Source organism: Agelaius phoeniceus, chromosome 2, assembly GCF_051311805.1.
Source record: "Agelaius phoeniceus isolate bAgePho1 chromosome 2, bAgePho1.hap1, whole genome shotgun sequence".
Taxonomy (NCBI): Eukaryota; Metazoa; Chordata; class Aves; order Passeriformes; family Icteridae; genus Agelaius; species Agelaius phoeniceus.
Window position 1 is genome coordinate 74,976,314 of NC_135266.1, and position 16,388 is coordinate 74,992,701.

Here is a 16,388-nt window from a genome sequence, read left to right on the forward strand (position 1 = left end):
TGTCAAGCCACTATGAAGGACAAATGCAATGGAATTTTAACAGTGATACTAAATAATTTGTGGTTATTAAGAAATTAAAAGTACCATAGGAAAATTAAATGAGGGGAAACACACATACATCTATGCTACATTTTTATAGAACTGGTATAAACATTTTTAGGCTAAAGAGGCAAAGCATATTGAGGATTCAAAATAACACCAATTCTTTTTATCTACTGTATCAGAAAAATCACATAGTGATTCATAGTGGAGTGGTTTAAGAATGAGATAGCAAAAATAACCAACTACATTACTTTCTATATCCTGTCATTTTAGGAGCTGGCCTAAACCTGGAATAATATTGAATATACTTAGTTTTAAGTATTTCACAAAATTCATTACCCATGATGGGGATTATGGGTGAGTGACAAGAGGACTAAGAACCTTAATATTTTCAGAACAAATACTGAGTTGTCTTATATTCACAGTTTGGATGCCTATGACAATGGGCTAGACTTAATGAACAAAGACATCACTTTCAGTCCTAAAACAATTTTGAACTCACTGCAAATGACTCAATATGATGAATATCACTTCTTACACTCATTTCCTCTTACAAAATAATATTACCTCTATTATTCCTGCCTGGCGAGTAGATGGAGAGAGGCTTGTCTCAAGGTCATATGTTACAAGGGCTTTCTCCCATACTGCTTCATGCTCATATGTTCTTATCCTGTTGTAGGTGAAAAAGAAGTTTTCAATTTAAGTTCCTTACTAGTAAATGAAAGCAATGCCTTTAAACAACATAAGAACATGAATAAATTATACCGTGCCAATGGCTGCAACATTCTTCCTCCACCACAGCCATAAAGACTGTCAGGTTCTCCAATGCTTCTGTAGATGTCCATGAGAAGGTCCTAGAACATGCACCACAAAACAAAGAACTATTTTTCTGGAAACAGCTCGAGTTAGTTTTCCATAAATCATATCAGTTTATAAATGTTTTTACAGATAACATCATTGCTTTATTTTCCTTTACATAGTATCTGAGTCTGCTATCATGACAGGGGAAAAAAAGTTATGCAGTCTAGCCAAACTCTTCAGGCCTACTTACAATGCTAATTTATTTCTTAAAGATCTACAGCTGGGCCTTAGGTGGGCTAGTTGAAAAGCAAAAGGCAATATTAGTAAATGACATCAGATACACCAACTAAGCAATGCATCTTGGAAGTTATACAAGCACAGTGTTGGAATAATGAACTATAGAAAGAAGTAACTTAGATAAGGTTACTGGATCAGATTTGATATCTCAAATAAACCTGAGGGAGATAATACTACTTTGGTTTTGATAATTACAACTTCTATATCACTTGCTGATTTTTATATATATACCTGTGACAAAACAAAAATCTTTGAAATCTGAAAAATCTTTGGCTGGCTACCAACCTGAAGTCAGTTCTTTCAGGAAACAAAGCCTGCTTTGCTGTGATTTCAGACTTGCCAGTTAGTTAGTGTTTCAGGGTGACCAAATACTCAATTTAATTTGTCTGAGTTCACTTTGAATTAAAGTATGAGGAGAACTTTAAAATACATTTTTTGAATTCTACTAGATATACCCTCAGCTCAGATGAAACCTACTGTTAATTATAATTATACAAGACCGTTTACATTCCGATTAGGAAGCACACACAAGTACCTGCAAACTTAGACCAGTTTCTTCTTTACTTTTTTCATTCAAGGTAGTAATAGGTGTTCTTTGACTTTCCTCTTCAAATGTCAAACTCTTAGCTGCTTTAAAAGAAGATCTAAAAGAAATGTTTCAATATGAAATTTCATATAGGGAACTAAATAAATTCTGAGACAACACTCAAGAAATAAGGGGCACAAACAATAAATGCAAGACTATGATATTCCCAGGTTATTCAGTATGGCTCTCCATCAGAATGAGGAAGTGATCAGTTGAGCTGGGAATATCAACATCAAGGGATTTTAACACTGAAGTGTTCTTTTGGAGAACCCCCCTATACACATCTTGAAATTCCTCATCTTTTATTAAATCAAATTGCTTTTGTGAATGCCTGAAGTGTTCTTTCCTCTGTGAAAGAATAAAAGCAATTAATTAGCAGTTAATGTATGTACGTAAAACCAAACTTTTGTTTTATTTCCACTACTTGACAGTGGTTTGTCACAAAATTTAAACTAGTTCCATATTTTGATCTTGATAGACCAGAAAACAAAGATAATTGTCTATTATGGAAGAAAAGCTCCTACAAGGACCATTTAGCTCTACCCACAGAATTCCTGCCATCATTCTGGGGTTTACTTTCACCCCTTGGTTAACTTCTGGCTGTAATTTCACCAACAGCACTAAGAAAAGTTTCTGATTACACGTCAACATGACACTCTTTTGAGGCTTGGATCGCATTCAAGGACTGGAAATATTTTCCATGTCCATATATACACCTATGGAATATTTTTAAAGCTTCCCTGACTTTTCATGTAACTAAAACCAAAACATTGCTGGGATTCACAAAACATGATTCATTTTACCAGAAATGTCAGGAAACAGCACTCCTCCTCCTACCTTTTTTGCTGCTTGTCCCTATTTATCTTGTCTGCGTAGATTTCTGCGTAGAGCAAGGCTGTGAAGTGAGCAGCACAAGACTGTGCTGCTATAGCAACCTCCAGATAATTCAGATCTAGCCAGAAGCTGTCGTCAAAAACTGTACCTGAAACAGATCTGATTAAATAAAGACTTTAATACTGCTGTAACAGACCTTTTATCCAGCATTAAACAAAATAAATCCAGTATCAACTACAAAGCTTTCCAAAGGCTAATTTTATCTTAGCTCCTGAAAAACCCACACTACAAGAAGTACATCAGACAAAAGGGTTTAGAAAACTCCTTCAGCATAGTCAGAACCCTTTAAGGGTAGCTGTATCACTTCTGTAACAAATGCAAGGTCACTACTGTATCTTTTCTTTCAAGCAACATATTCTCTACCATGTTCTTTAATCTAGAGCACCAACACATCTTTGAACAGTCACAATTAAATTAGGGCAATGTTTTGAAAAGCTTGTATTCACCTCTTTTGTCTTCTCAAGTAATCAACAACAGCAAGCATGGCTCGTCGAGATACTTTATCCAAACTTCTAGAATTATGGGTTTCTTGATCTGGGATGTATATTTCAAAGGAAAGAATATAATGAACTTTTGTCATATCACATCCCTTTACAAAATAAAAAGTAATTAATTTTCAGTCAAAAAAATAACTAAATACTTCCTTGAATTGCATTTCCAAAATTAAATTAATAGTTTTTCACAAAATGTATTTCTTCTCCTTACATGATGCTAGTGAGATTATAGTAATTTGTGCCACAATTTGATGAAATTATCTTTGTATTATTAGTTTATGGATTCTATTTCTTCTTACAGAATTCAGAGATGAACTAACATCATTGCAAAAAGCTCTCTAACAAACAGACTTCTGCCATTAGGCTTCCACCATGTAAGTTATTTCAAAGTCAGAGAAATACTTCTTATTAAATTACTGTATCGCAGATTTTAGAGTGTGTATGGCTACACAAAACTCCCTACTTTCCACATACAGGCACATACTTTCAAACAATCTGTATTTCCATGTGTTGCTTCTGGATTAAAAAAAAATCAGACAGCTACAGGTTGCATTCTGGTATTTGGGTTAATAATTTCTTCATTCTTCTGGTCATTTCTGAATTACCAATTACAAGAAGCAAGAAATAGGGAGCACACAAGCAAAGGTTTGATTACAGTAAGGTGCAGAAGTAGCAATTTCCTCTAAAAAAGAAAAAGCCACATTAAAAAAGTATCTGGGCATTTTTTGTGTCCCAACAAACAGAAATTTATGTGTTCAGAATCATTTGACTCTCCTATGTCTAACTGCTTGTTTTATCCCATTTGGATCCTGATGGATTGGAATGACATTTATCTAGACTTTCTAGGAAGAGTTTTCTCCTTATTTTCACAGGATAACAGATTCTCCTTGAGGATGACTAAAATTTTTGCTTCAAATACTGATGTTCTATCATTCAAATTTTGGAATTAACATATCCTTGCTCTGTTGGCTACTGCACCTCCAGTTCATCTGTAAACAATCTGTCATACAATGAGCTGTGTGCTACTTCATGGTTGTGGGGGATTTTTTTGTTACCAGGACTGTTTTTCATCTGGAGAACTCCACATTTAAAGCTTCTGCATGTCTTTCCTTTTTTTCTTTATTTTTATTTTTATTTATTGTATTTTATTTTTATTGCCTCAATAAGATTCCCTGTGTAGAACTCCTTTTAGGAAAAATTTCTTCACATAAGGGATGATTAGACATTGGAATGACTTCTCAGGGCATTGGTGGAGTCACTGTTCCTGAAGCTGTTTAAGGAAATGACTGGATGTGGCACTCAGTGCAATGTGTAGTTGATGTGACACTGTTCAGCCACAGGTTAGACTCAGTGATCTCAGAGGTCTTTTCCAAACTAAGTGATTGTGGTTCTGTGAATCAGTGTTTGAATGGGCCTCCATCATTTGCTCACTGGTATTGTTGAACTAACTGCAAGTTTCTAGAACTTGGAAAAATCCCTTCATATTTTTCTTGGAACATTTTGGGTCACCCTGTACATCGGAGCATAAATTTGTGAGTTGTAGAAAGAACTTGTTACCTGAATTCAAAAACATGAAAGAATACTGTTCCAGAATTTCAGTCCAGGCTAATGAGCATCCAAGAAAATATTTTAAAATACACCTAGCATCATTAGGGTTATTTATACCACTCTTAGTAAAAATTGCAATACTAAGGGTTTCCCTTCCTCTCTGGCAACCTGAAGCTTGCATGACTTGCCTGTAAAGAGACTGCAAGACATTGTACAGACTCTTTTTTTTCAGTGATCTGCCACTGAACATGGAAGTTAAAAGATATAGCACAGTAACTACTGCACAAAATACCCCAGACCAAACCAAAAAACAAACCTACCCTAACCTGAAGTTACTGTATTTATTTCAGCTCCTGAAAAAACGTGCACGTACCATTCCCAGTGTCAAACAACAAAGATCTTCCTTTTACACAGATTTCTGCTAAATTCAACCACAATCTAATTGGAAATGACATAAACAGCTTGTTTAAATGGTGCTTTTCTTTAAAATTAACTTACTGCCTTTCTCACACTCTGGTGCAGTTCTTTTGGTTACAACTTCCTTTTATTTTGCTGGAATGGAACAGGTCTTCTGAATGTATAAGAATACCATTTAAAATATTAGGCAATACTTAAAACAAGGGTTAATCTTCTCCAAGGGGAAAATTCAGGTGAAAACTGCTTTTTATTGCTCTTGTTTGAGTAATAGAGGAATCTACCTGCCCATCAGTCATTTTAAAAGACAGTCCATGACTCAGTCTTGCAGCACTTAACACTGGATAACACCTAAATTCAGCAAGTACTAAACATTATCTAGTTATGGATAAAAAAAATTAGTTAGACAGAAGATACTTCTTGGGTTCTGCCAATGAACAACTTCAAAATTATTGGCATCTCCATCAAAAAAGATCAGCTGGGCAGAAGCTTCTAAATTCTGCCTGCCTACAAGTGCACATCATACATTTGATATCAGAAGATAGTTTTTTCACAACCAGAATTCCTCTTTTAGCTGAAACAAAACTATTATGGCATTACCTGAATCAGAATTTGGAGTACATCTACAGGATGAGGCAAATTTGCAACAGGCTGTAAAAAACTTTTGGATATGAAGTGACAAAAGATTTCTCCAAGATTCTTCTGAGTCATGAAGAAGGATATCATGAATCAGGTATGGAAGCAAAGTTTGACACAAGTCTGTTTTCACCTAGAAAATAATAATGCACAGCAGCTGCTAAGAAAGAAATGCTTTTTGGTTGTCTTTCTCAGGTTACAACCAAACTCACAATTGCCCAAACAAACATGTAATGCTTGAGAAAGAACACACAAACCACTCAACAGGCCTATGCTGGCATTCACTTAAAGCAGCCATATAAAGTTCTCCTATGTTTGCAATTATCTTTCAAATCCTGTATTTTGAGAGTATATTTTATGAGTACCTACAATATATGACCACAAAGGCCCTGAATTACTTAACAGCAGAAACTACTATCTGCTATCAAGATGAGTAATCACATTTTTTGTGTATCACAGCACACATACATGTAAAAATGTATGATTTAGCTCACCTCACACAGTGGCTTCATCAACTGGAGAACTTCATTTTTCACACCTCCACTGTCTAGTATTGAACTAGTTAGGTGCTTGATCCAGGTCTCATGGCTTTCCCCCAGAGGAATCCACAGGTTTGTGTCATCCAATCTTTCTAAAGGAGCCTCTGTATCATTAGCAGACACTACAAGAAACTACAAGAAAAATATACATATTGCAAATATAAAAAAATTCTACAGCTTTTTAAAAAGCCATACTGCAATGCACACATTCAAACATATTAACTATTACTGATCCTTCAGTTGATTAACAATATCAGTTTTGTTCATGCAAATGTAAAGTTTTCCAAGGAAATCTGAAAGTATTAAAAATAAAATTTTACTGGTGACATCAACAAGGTCACATTAGGCATCACATTTAATTTACTAATAAAAATATTGAAAATTAGGAAATGTCTGATTTAGGCACTTTTAATTATGCACTTTTTCTGACTTACTTCCCACCATTTTTTGCCTCAAATAATACTGGAATCCTGAGACAGTATTACACTATCCATTAGGTAATCAAAAATGGCCTGTCTAAATGAAAGCAGACAGCTTTCTAATGTCAAAATAGTAATTTCCTACATGAAGGGAAAGCTGCATCTGGTAAAACAGAAATGAGAAACAGACATACAAAAGCAATCAGATTTTCAATTATACTGATGCCAAATCTGGCATTTATCAAAGCCTACCTCAAACATCTTTTCAAATTCACTTTTTAAAAAAGATTGATATTTCTTTTTTCTCTACTCCACATGCCATGCATATGAGGTGTATCAGAAGTACCTTTTTCCTGGATGTTCTGAAAGGCTGTAGATAGATTAACATGGGATCAGCTTTACTTTTATAAACTTCCCAAAATTCATTGCCAGATTTGGTGGCTAATATGTTCTTCAAACAGGAAACAGCAGCAGCTCTAACATCAATACTGAAAAAAGAACACACACAACATTGTTATCATTAATTTCATTCAGGTATTTGATTTTCAAAATCACCTTTGTAAGTACACAAGATAAATAATTCCACCATCTATGGTGCCATTGCATATTTTTTACAGAACAAAGTGTGAGTACTTACTCCACAGCACTACTATCCTCTACAGCACAGAGGAGACTCTCTGGCTTGCATCCTACTACAGAATTTCCAGGAAAAATCTAAGATAGACTGGGTAAATAATCTGAGCCTTGGAGAAGCACATGGCTGGTATTAAGAACACTTTCAGGGAGTTACTCTGAGGTGATCTGAACAATGAACAACTTAATGGCTCCTATTTTGCTTTTGTGTTAACTAAATAAATAAGTACTCACCAATTATCTGTTAAAGCAGTGTTTATTTGAATTAACATTATGAAGACACACTGAAGTTTTCTATCTTCAAGTAAATCTGCTGCTCTAGAATCCAGTGCGTTTTCAGCCCGCTGAAGAGCAGTGGCGGAGAAATCCATGGGACCTATTTCTCCCAAGCAACTTCCAACAGCCTCTGCAAATGGATGCCATCATATAGTCTTTCTGTAGTCTTATGCATACTAAAACAAGGTCTCACTCTACTTTTAGAACTGAGACTGTTATGAGGTAAAAAGCAGCAAGTATTTATAAATAATCACTTAAGGAGCTTTATGATTAAAATTACATGTGAACAAATTTTGCCACTTAAGATTCATAAATATTACAGTTATGCTTTATAACTGAATTTTCTAGGAGTGCCTATGGTTCTGGATTTTCCAGCTTATATCAGATATGTCTTTTATGTTTGCTTCTGCCAGAAACTGGCAAATGGAAAAGGTCAGAATTACTCATTTTCAATGCCTAAAGGGTATGGTAAATGCAAACAGAAGGCTGTGTGAGCCCAAACAGTAGACTGCAAACTCAGTAAGAATTAATCTATATTTTACATAAAAATGTGTATCAATGTGCTCCTCATTTGCTTTCCAGACAAAGTATTTTATCAAAACACAACAACTGAAAAAAAAAAACAACCAAAAAAGTGACTTTGAAAATAATTTTTAACAAGGGATGTTAAATGTTCATTAGAAAAAACCCAAAATTATTTCCCTGCTCTTTCCTTCATATTCTGCAGGTGTGTTGAAGTGGAAAGCGCAGTGGGAAGTAACACTGAGAACAACCACAGTTTCAGTGTGGTGTTTGCAATGACAGCCATGATTTACTTGTGGGTCTAATCAACTTACCCAGCACTGCTTTTTCTCCTGTATTGTTAACTGCCATCTTGGACAGCTGCAGTAAGCTCACCACCAATTTCACTATTACAGAATCTTCTGGCTTTTCTATCATTCAGAAAGAAAAATAGATGCCAAGCATGTCAGTATATTTGTAACGTGAAGTTATTAGAAGAAAATACTGCTCCGGTGTCTTTTACCTACAAATGTTAATATGCATTATTAATACTGAAGCAAGATGGTATTAAACAGTACACCAACTAAATTACTGATTTTTCTTATTCATCATGGTTTGGAAAAATGTCTGTGCATTTGAATAAGCCAAAGAATCCCCAAACTAGAATGCACCTATGCTATTATTTTCAGTGTTTTCATGCAAAAATGATAATTAAATACATGAAAGATTAGCTTAAGTTGGTGTAAGAATGTTATTTGAAATAGTGAAGGCATACTATGTGGCTCCACTGACAGCCCTTAAGTTAATGTCATCATTCTGTTCTAAATCTGAACCCAAGGAATACCTCAAAATTAGCCTGTCAGGAAATTTCAAGAATTTGATTAGCTTTCAGTTGACAAACTAACTCTGCCAAATTAAAAACTCTCAAGATGAGTATTTCCTTACATATTTGCTCCCTGCTGGAGGTCTTCATTTTTAAAATACACATTCCAAACAAAATGGTCTAGGAAAAAATATGATGATTTGTCAGGTGTAAGGAAGAAAGAAAAACCCCAAGAAAGCAGTACTTTTAAAAAAAGTACTGATTGGATTACAACCTGAAATCAGACTTTATGCTTACTTGATATGTTTAGAAAAATGAATACATAGAATAATAGATTTGTAAGTGCTTAATAGAATTTTATTATAAGGCAAAAGCCCCATTAAGCTTGCCAGCCCATCTCCAGCAAAGCAAGAGAAAATACTTCTCAGGGTTTGCCTGAGCACATCTTCACACCTAATAATCTCTATAAAATATGTCCAACTCCTTTTAAGGTCAGTTATATTGTTAATTTTCACAGTAAGTAGTAGTAAGTCACATGGTGAATCTATTTTGAAGAAATTACATGGTTTCTCTTGTGTAACTGCTCCCAGATTATTTAATCTGTTTTTGTACTGTGATAAAAGTGGTAAGCACTCCCTACTATGCTTCATCATTCCATTCACCAGCTCATACAGCTCTATCTATTCTTACTCAATCTCTTTTCCAATCTCACAAGACTCTCCTCTGATGGAAGTTGCTCCACAAAAGCTTGTTACCCTTTCACTAACTCTGTTCAAAGTGAGTTATTTGTAAAATTGTAAATTTGGGGATGTGGGGGCCAAAATGCACTTGCACCATCGCCTTACAACATTACAATTCTTAACCAAATTTTACTTTGTACTTGTTTACAATTAATCACATCATCTTGTTTTATTCTCCTGTCATGCACACAAGCTGATGAAGACTTGATGTAGAGGAGAAAAGTGAAATGGTCTGGCACAATTATCTGAAAACCAAACTAGGAAGGAACTGGGTCTGGACTGAGGGCTGAAACACTGATGTCAACCTACTCTGTGTGTCAAATTATAATATGATTACATTGTTAATTATACAAAAAATATTTCCATGTCAAATTAGAATAGGGTACATCACTAAACACCTAAAACCAGGTAGAAAAGAAATAAAACACATAATCAGCCATCAGTACCCTGGAAAATTTTCAGGAGATCCTTCATCTGATCTTTATACTGTTCCAACTTTTTGCGTAAATCATACAGTCCTTCAAGCCGTGTCAAGGGCAGTGAATCACAAACCCCAACTGAGAGAAAGTGATTAATTTCCTGCAAAACAACACATTATTAAGCACATACAGCATACAAGTAAAAGCTTCAGGTAAAGAAGTGGCTCTAAGCAAATTCACAATAAGGATGCAAAGTAAAAATGGAGACCTACAAGTGTCTCCGTGGCTGAAACCAGCAATAAAAGAATCCACGTGTCTCATTTAAACTACAGTAAGAAAATTTTTCTTCTGGGGAAAGTCTGCATTACAGAAAACATTATGTGAGATGTATTTTAAAATGTAATTACCTCCAAAAGAGAATATGGTCCTTTACTGTACTTTATTTTCTGTTGAGTTGCCCGCAGATCTTTAAAAGCAGGGTATTCAGGAAAAGGATCTAAGCACTTGATTGCTTGGTACAGACTTTCATTATCCTTACTTTCTATCACCAGGTATTTCAGCAAGCCTAGGACCTGAACATAAAAAGTAAATGAAAACCAAAAAAGACAGAGGAACATTTTTGAGCTGTATTTCTTATTCAGGTTATAAAGTTTGTATTTCTCTAAGTTTCATTAAACTACTAAGATAATTTATTTACACTGTTAAAAGTTGTAAGATTATTAGAGGTGTGGGGAAATCACAGATACATTCTAAAATGGTGGAGCATTTTTGCTCTTCCTCCTTCCAAACAGAAATCAAAGCTTTTACTATTCCAGCCTGCAGTTTGCTCTGTCTTTTGAGGAAGCTGATTTCAAATGCTGGCCAATATGATCTCTATGATATTCACAAAGATTTAACAACACACTGCACCCAAGCATTTCTGGAGTTATTAGGACTTTCCTGTTCTCACTAAAGTGCTGGTAATTTGGAATTTAGACAAACACCTATATATCGTACCTTACTACCCAAATCACTGAACTCTGGCAGAATTTGTTTAACAACCTATCTACAACTTGAATAAATGTCAATGGGGTACCATACTTTCTTTGGAAAACCATTGTATTTATGCTTTATTTAAAAATCAATGCACCTGGATATTAAATCCAAGCACCTTTGAGAAGTTTTAAATCTAAATGATGGGGGTTTTATTTGAAGACTTCTATTTACCTGAAAGTTATCAACTAGCCTCAATTCAATGCTAGAAGAAAAAATAAAAAAGAAGGAACTGAAAAGTGATCATTAGAGGGTGGGCATCCCTGCAGGAGTAGGATATGAGAAGGTTTCACATTTGACATCAGTTCCAATTCAGAGAAATTTCTGTCCTCCCCACTTTGTCCTGCCCAGGGATACCCTGACATGTGGCCTTTGCAGATGTGCACGTGCACCAGTTTACACAGACATATTGTAAATCTGATCACAATCAGGAAGCTGTGAAACAAGACTGCCAGGTTACTTTCAGCTGGGTTGGTGCAGCCCTCCAGCTGAACTGGAAGTACAAGGAGGAGGACAGCACAGGGCTACAGTGCAACCATGCAGATGCCTATGGTACAGTGGAATCAGATTAAGCCAGAAGGCAACATGAGGACTGAAGTGCAACAGGCACACTCTTCTGACCTACAGCTACTAATTGTAAATCTCTGAATCCTCTTATATTTCCACCCCCATCAGAATGCACATAAAAAGCAATACTAGAGGGGAAACAATGCTTGTCACACAACAGAAACTGCTTTGTTTCCCATTTAAGACCTGTGCTACATTTTTTTAAAACGATCATTTATTAAATAAATAGCTGAACTACTGAAATCTGTTCTCTGCACACATTTCCTTTTTGTCCTTTAGACACCTTGTACTAAAGGTCTTCATCATATTTCCCATTAAATCACCCACAGAGTTTTTTAAGGAGTTGCTTGGCTGCTTGATGTGCTATTTGGCAAAACAGAAGTACCAAAAGTGAAATTGCATTTAAAAAAACTAAAGGCATAGTATTACATCCAAAAAATAGTTTTTATATAAATCTCCAAAGCATAGGAAAAAGGAATTAAAATTGAACACAAGTACAGATAGAGCGTTAAGAACAGTGAACGTGAACTGGAAAACTACCACTTAAGGCATAAGCAGCACCACAGAATTACCTGTTCCTGAATCTGAGACTGGTCCATGGCAAGAGGTGTCAGGGTTCCCACAATAACATGAAGGTGGGTCTCCAGAGCATCGCTGCAGCACGTAACTGCTGTGTGGCAAACATGATGCAGCAGGTCACAGCAGAGTGAGAAGCTGCGCATGGAAATGTCCCTGATTATGACGGGTCTGTCACAGGAAACAAAGCAGAATTAAAGAAATACAAATTGGCACTGTCTTGAGTATCAACATTTCATGCATCTTGGAATAATAAGGGAAAAAGAATAAAGTCAGGATGAATTAATTCTAAACTTTAAAATTTACCAACTCAATGAATCAGCTTTAAAGACTTAGCTCAGGAAACACAAAGAAACACAGTGAATCTGACTGATCACTTCAGAAAATGGAATAAAATCTTGTTAAAAGATAAATACCATAAAGAAAAAAAATCCCTAGAAGGGTTTTAGATTATTACTTATCAAGACAATCTTGACAGAAGCAGAAAAAAATGGAAAACATGCTCTCTGAATCCTCCTCTACCCAAAATGACTATTAGTTTAAAAAAGAAAAGGTTATAAAGGACACCTGGAGATTATGCAGTGCAGCTTCCTCCCTTAAACAGTTTCAGCTTCAAATTCAGATCAGGTTCTCAGGGTTTTATTGAGCTGAATTCTGAGGTCCCTCTGAAAGGAAGTGTTGCTCTCCAGTGCATCAGCAGCCCCTGCCTCAGTTGAGTGTTCAACATAAGAACAGTAATGCCATAATAATGGCATTTACAATCCACACATGTCTCCAACATCTCAGGGTATGAAATGCTTCAAACCAGCTGAGGAATCAATTTATACATAAACTCAGAGACATGTAGGCTAATAACTGTCTGGGAAACCCCAAGTTAAAGCTCAAGTAAGAAAGTATCTATAATCTTCTTATGCAAAAGGTAAGAATCCCACTTAAATTTTAACCTGATGAAGGACCAGTTTTCTCAGTCTGAAGGCAAGCTAAGACAACGTGTACAATTCTCACTTTGCTATAGGTACTTAGGGGTGAGAATGTAAATGCCAACACTCTTATTAACTCAAAAAGCACATTTTATTTGACATGTGCTTACTTTGCACTTAACCCCACATTTTTAATTTTTCTCTCATATGATTTAAATTCCTAAGCACCCCATCATGAAAATCTCCTAACCCTGCTTATTTTTACAATTTGATAACCTACTACAGATACAAAACCTTCAATATAGCAAACATCTAAATACAAGGCTAGCACAAAACATTCCATATTTTATTAGGAGTTCTATGTTTAAATTCTGAAATTATAAAAGAATAGCAACTTTATTTTTAATTTTAGCAACTTATAATTAATTTTACAGATTAATTACCATCTGCTAGCAATATCAGATTGTAAGGTTACAGGAGCAAGGGAGCACAGACAGGAAGAACTAGAGATAATTACTTTGTTTACCTGCTGTTGATGTGGTGAATCAGGGTGTAAATTACATCTCGAAGGACAAAAGCCCAGGCTCCTCCCAAACTGTCTTTGATCTCTTTGAGTAACAGACCAACAAACAGGTGATAAATTACAAGAACTCTGTGTTTCTTATACATGTTTTTTGTTTCTGAAGCATGCTTACAAAGAGCTAGAAGGATTTTCTGGAATGAATCCTAAGAGTGAATAAAATACGAGCACAAAAAATTATTCATAATGTCAATACAGATATCAAGAAAAAACTTAAAAAACTTAAAATCAAACATGGGCAAATGAGCTTCATTATTTTTATTGCTTTAAACAAACAAAAGACCTACAGAGAAACCAGTTCCCCAAACAGGACTATAAGCCATATACCTCTTCATTTTCCTTTCTTTATTCCCCCCCACATGAGATATGCTATGCCCATTTTTCAGAAAGCCAAACAATGATGGCAATGTGTATCAACAGAGAAACATCAATTAAAAACCATGAAAGCATCAGGTAAGAATTCAACCTGTATTTTTTCACGTGTGAAAGATGCACTGTTTCACAGAACACAGCACTGCAGGCTGCAACTGTTAAAACTGTAAACTTATAAAACACTAGGCAGGTAGTGTAACATTTTAAAAAACTTAGTCCACTGGCTGGCAATATTAACTTTTACACTCAGAAGATTTAGATAAAACATGGTTTAGAAATTTTTTTTCCTATTTTTAGATTATTTATAGGTAGGCAAAGGAAGTTGTTGACAATATATACAATAAAACAGCATAACTTTAAACAGATACATTTCTAAGGAACAAACTTAGAAGACAGTAAAATATTTATGATTCATTGCAAGGCTGTATAATTTCCTATGTCTCCATATTTTGCTTTAACAAATGAAAATCAAGTGTCAAAAAATATCCCTAAGTATAAAATTTTCACACTGCCAGTAAAAGTAAGTAAATTTTATATTTTAATTGTACGCTGTATGTAGTTACAATTGACCAAGTATAATTATTTTAGAACACTCTTCAAACACGTGACAAATATGCCACATTCTAAACTGTGACTGGTACACAGAGATTTTAAAATAAAAAGCTTTAAAATAATCTACTCTACTTTATATGTATTATATAATGCATATAATTACATAATTTACACAGTTATATAAGACATTTTACATATATAATATAATAATTAATGAAGTAATATAATTATACAGTGCACATAACTCTGTCCCTGAATTTAGGACATCTTCCACTTCAAGAGGCAAACAAATGAATAGAAAAGGGACTAAGGCTGGTTTTTTGATTCACATAGAAATGATGAAAATGTCTAATTTAACTAAAGGGTACCCATAACAGAAATTTTTTATTCTATAGGAAATAAATTCATAATTTTCTTACATCATACATCATCATACTTACAGGGCTTTTAGAAAGAACTGCTATAATACTTTTTAATTTGCTTTTATGGCAGTTGCTAATATAGTCCAAGGTTGCTTTAATCACATAAGATGGAAAATGAGGTGGATTAGGAGCAGGATCCAGTTCTCTAAATGAATAAAAAAGAGATTTATATTTTTCTTCTCAAAAGTCAAACCACTTGTATTTAATATAGTAAGTCTTGATGAATAAACACATTAATTCCTAGAAAATACGTGCTTTTAATAAGAAGCATCAAAAGCATCCAGAAAAGTGACATGCATCTTATTTTGTATCTGCTTCTTGTTCCTCTATGGTAGCTTTCAAAACTGTACTTTCTAAACATTCTTTTACTTTTGTTTTTTTTTGAGAGATGATATTGTTAAAAATCCACACATTTGTCTCATCTAAGGTACTTAGCACAAAAATCTAATTACAATTCATGGCTAAATCTTCTGCATTATGTAATTGTGGGAACAATTTGGTTGAGGAAAAACAAGGGAGTGAAAATTTCTGGGACCTCAAGAAGAAAAGAAATGCATCATGGTAGTAATAAAGGCATATAACCTAAGTTTCATCACTCTTATTCTTACCATTTCCTTCTTAAATAGAGCTTTGTTTACAAGCAGACACCACAGTTTGTTAATAAACTCATTGCAAAAAAAATTCTTTGAAGAGTTTTTAAATTCTCAGCTATTTAACTTCTGGCAGATTTTCCAATAAATGCTTTGGACTCTTTCAACTAACTGTTTTTACAATAAAGGTATCTTCTTCAAAAACTTTACAAATTGCAATGTTTTTCCAAAAAGTTTGTATCTGAACATAAAAATCTGGAAAACTATTATGCAAATATGGATATTTTAGGATAAAAACAAAGACTGAAAAGGTAATAAACATGAAGATATTTCTGGCACTAGGCTATTTCTATTAATTAGGAATTTGTTTATTTGGCATTGCCTAACTGGTCTCCTTACCAAAGACAAGAGCTGCCACTGCCAGAACCACTAAGAAACACTGCCAAAACCACTAAGTCACCCTCTCTGTGACTTCAAGTTATTAAAAATCATTGAATCACTTTAATTTATAGACTAGAATCTGACCAATTTTACAGAGGGCAGTCCATCTAGGTTTGAACTTATGTCAATTGGCAGTGCCATAACAGTCCAGCTCAACGCCACACAACAGCACTCCCTGGCCCACTGTTCATTCCTTCCATTGGCTGCACTACTACGGTGTAGCCATGATATTTTCTGAAAAATCCCTTTGCCATGATTTTTCTCCTGAGAAGCT

General features: G+C 34.8%; 1 protein-coding gene across 2 annotated transcripts in view; it reads right to left on the minus strand.

Moving 5' to 3' along the window:
* The window catches only part of ATM (ATM serine/threonine kinase), a 57,122-nt gene that overhangs the window by 21,594 nt on the left and 19,140 nt on the right, over positions 1 to 16,388 (minus strand). For both annotated transcript variants that reach the window (XM_077173924.1, XM_054627779.2), the window contains exons 28-42: positions 15,102 to 15,228; positions 13,684 to 13,883; positions 12,234 to 12,408; positions 10,470 to 10,634; positions 10,090 to 10,222; positions 8,416 to 8,511; positions 7,538 to 7,709; positions 7,017 to 7,158; positions 6,207 to 6,383; positions 5,677 to 5,845; positions 3,067 to 3,154; positions 2,564 to 2,719; positions 1,676 to 1,784; positions 808 to 896; positions 610 to 712 (exon numbers count right to left, since the gene is read on the minus strand). In XM_077173924.1, coding sequence (XP_077030039.1) covers positions 610 to 712; positions 808 to 896; positions 1,676 to 1,784; positions 2,564 to 2,719; positions 3,067 to 3,154; positions 5,677 to 5,845; positions 6,207 to 6,383; positions 7,017 to 7,158; positions 7,538 to 7,709; positions 8,416 to 8,511; positions 10,090 to 10,222; positions 10,470 to 10,634; positions 12,234 to 12,408; positions 13,684 to 13,883; positions 15,102 to 15,228 — 2,101 coding nt within the window. The remainder of the gene's footprint in view (positions 1 to 609; positions 713 to 807; positions 897 to 1,675; positions 1,785 to 2,563; positions 2,720 to 3,066; positions 3,155 to 5,676; positions 5,846 to 6,206; positions 6,384 to 7,016; positions 7,159 to 7,537; positions 7,710 to 8,415; positions 8,512 to 10,089; positions 10,223 to 10,469; positions 10,635 to 12,233; positions 12,409 to 13,683; positions 13,884 to 15,101; positions 15,229 to 16,388) is intronic.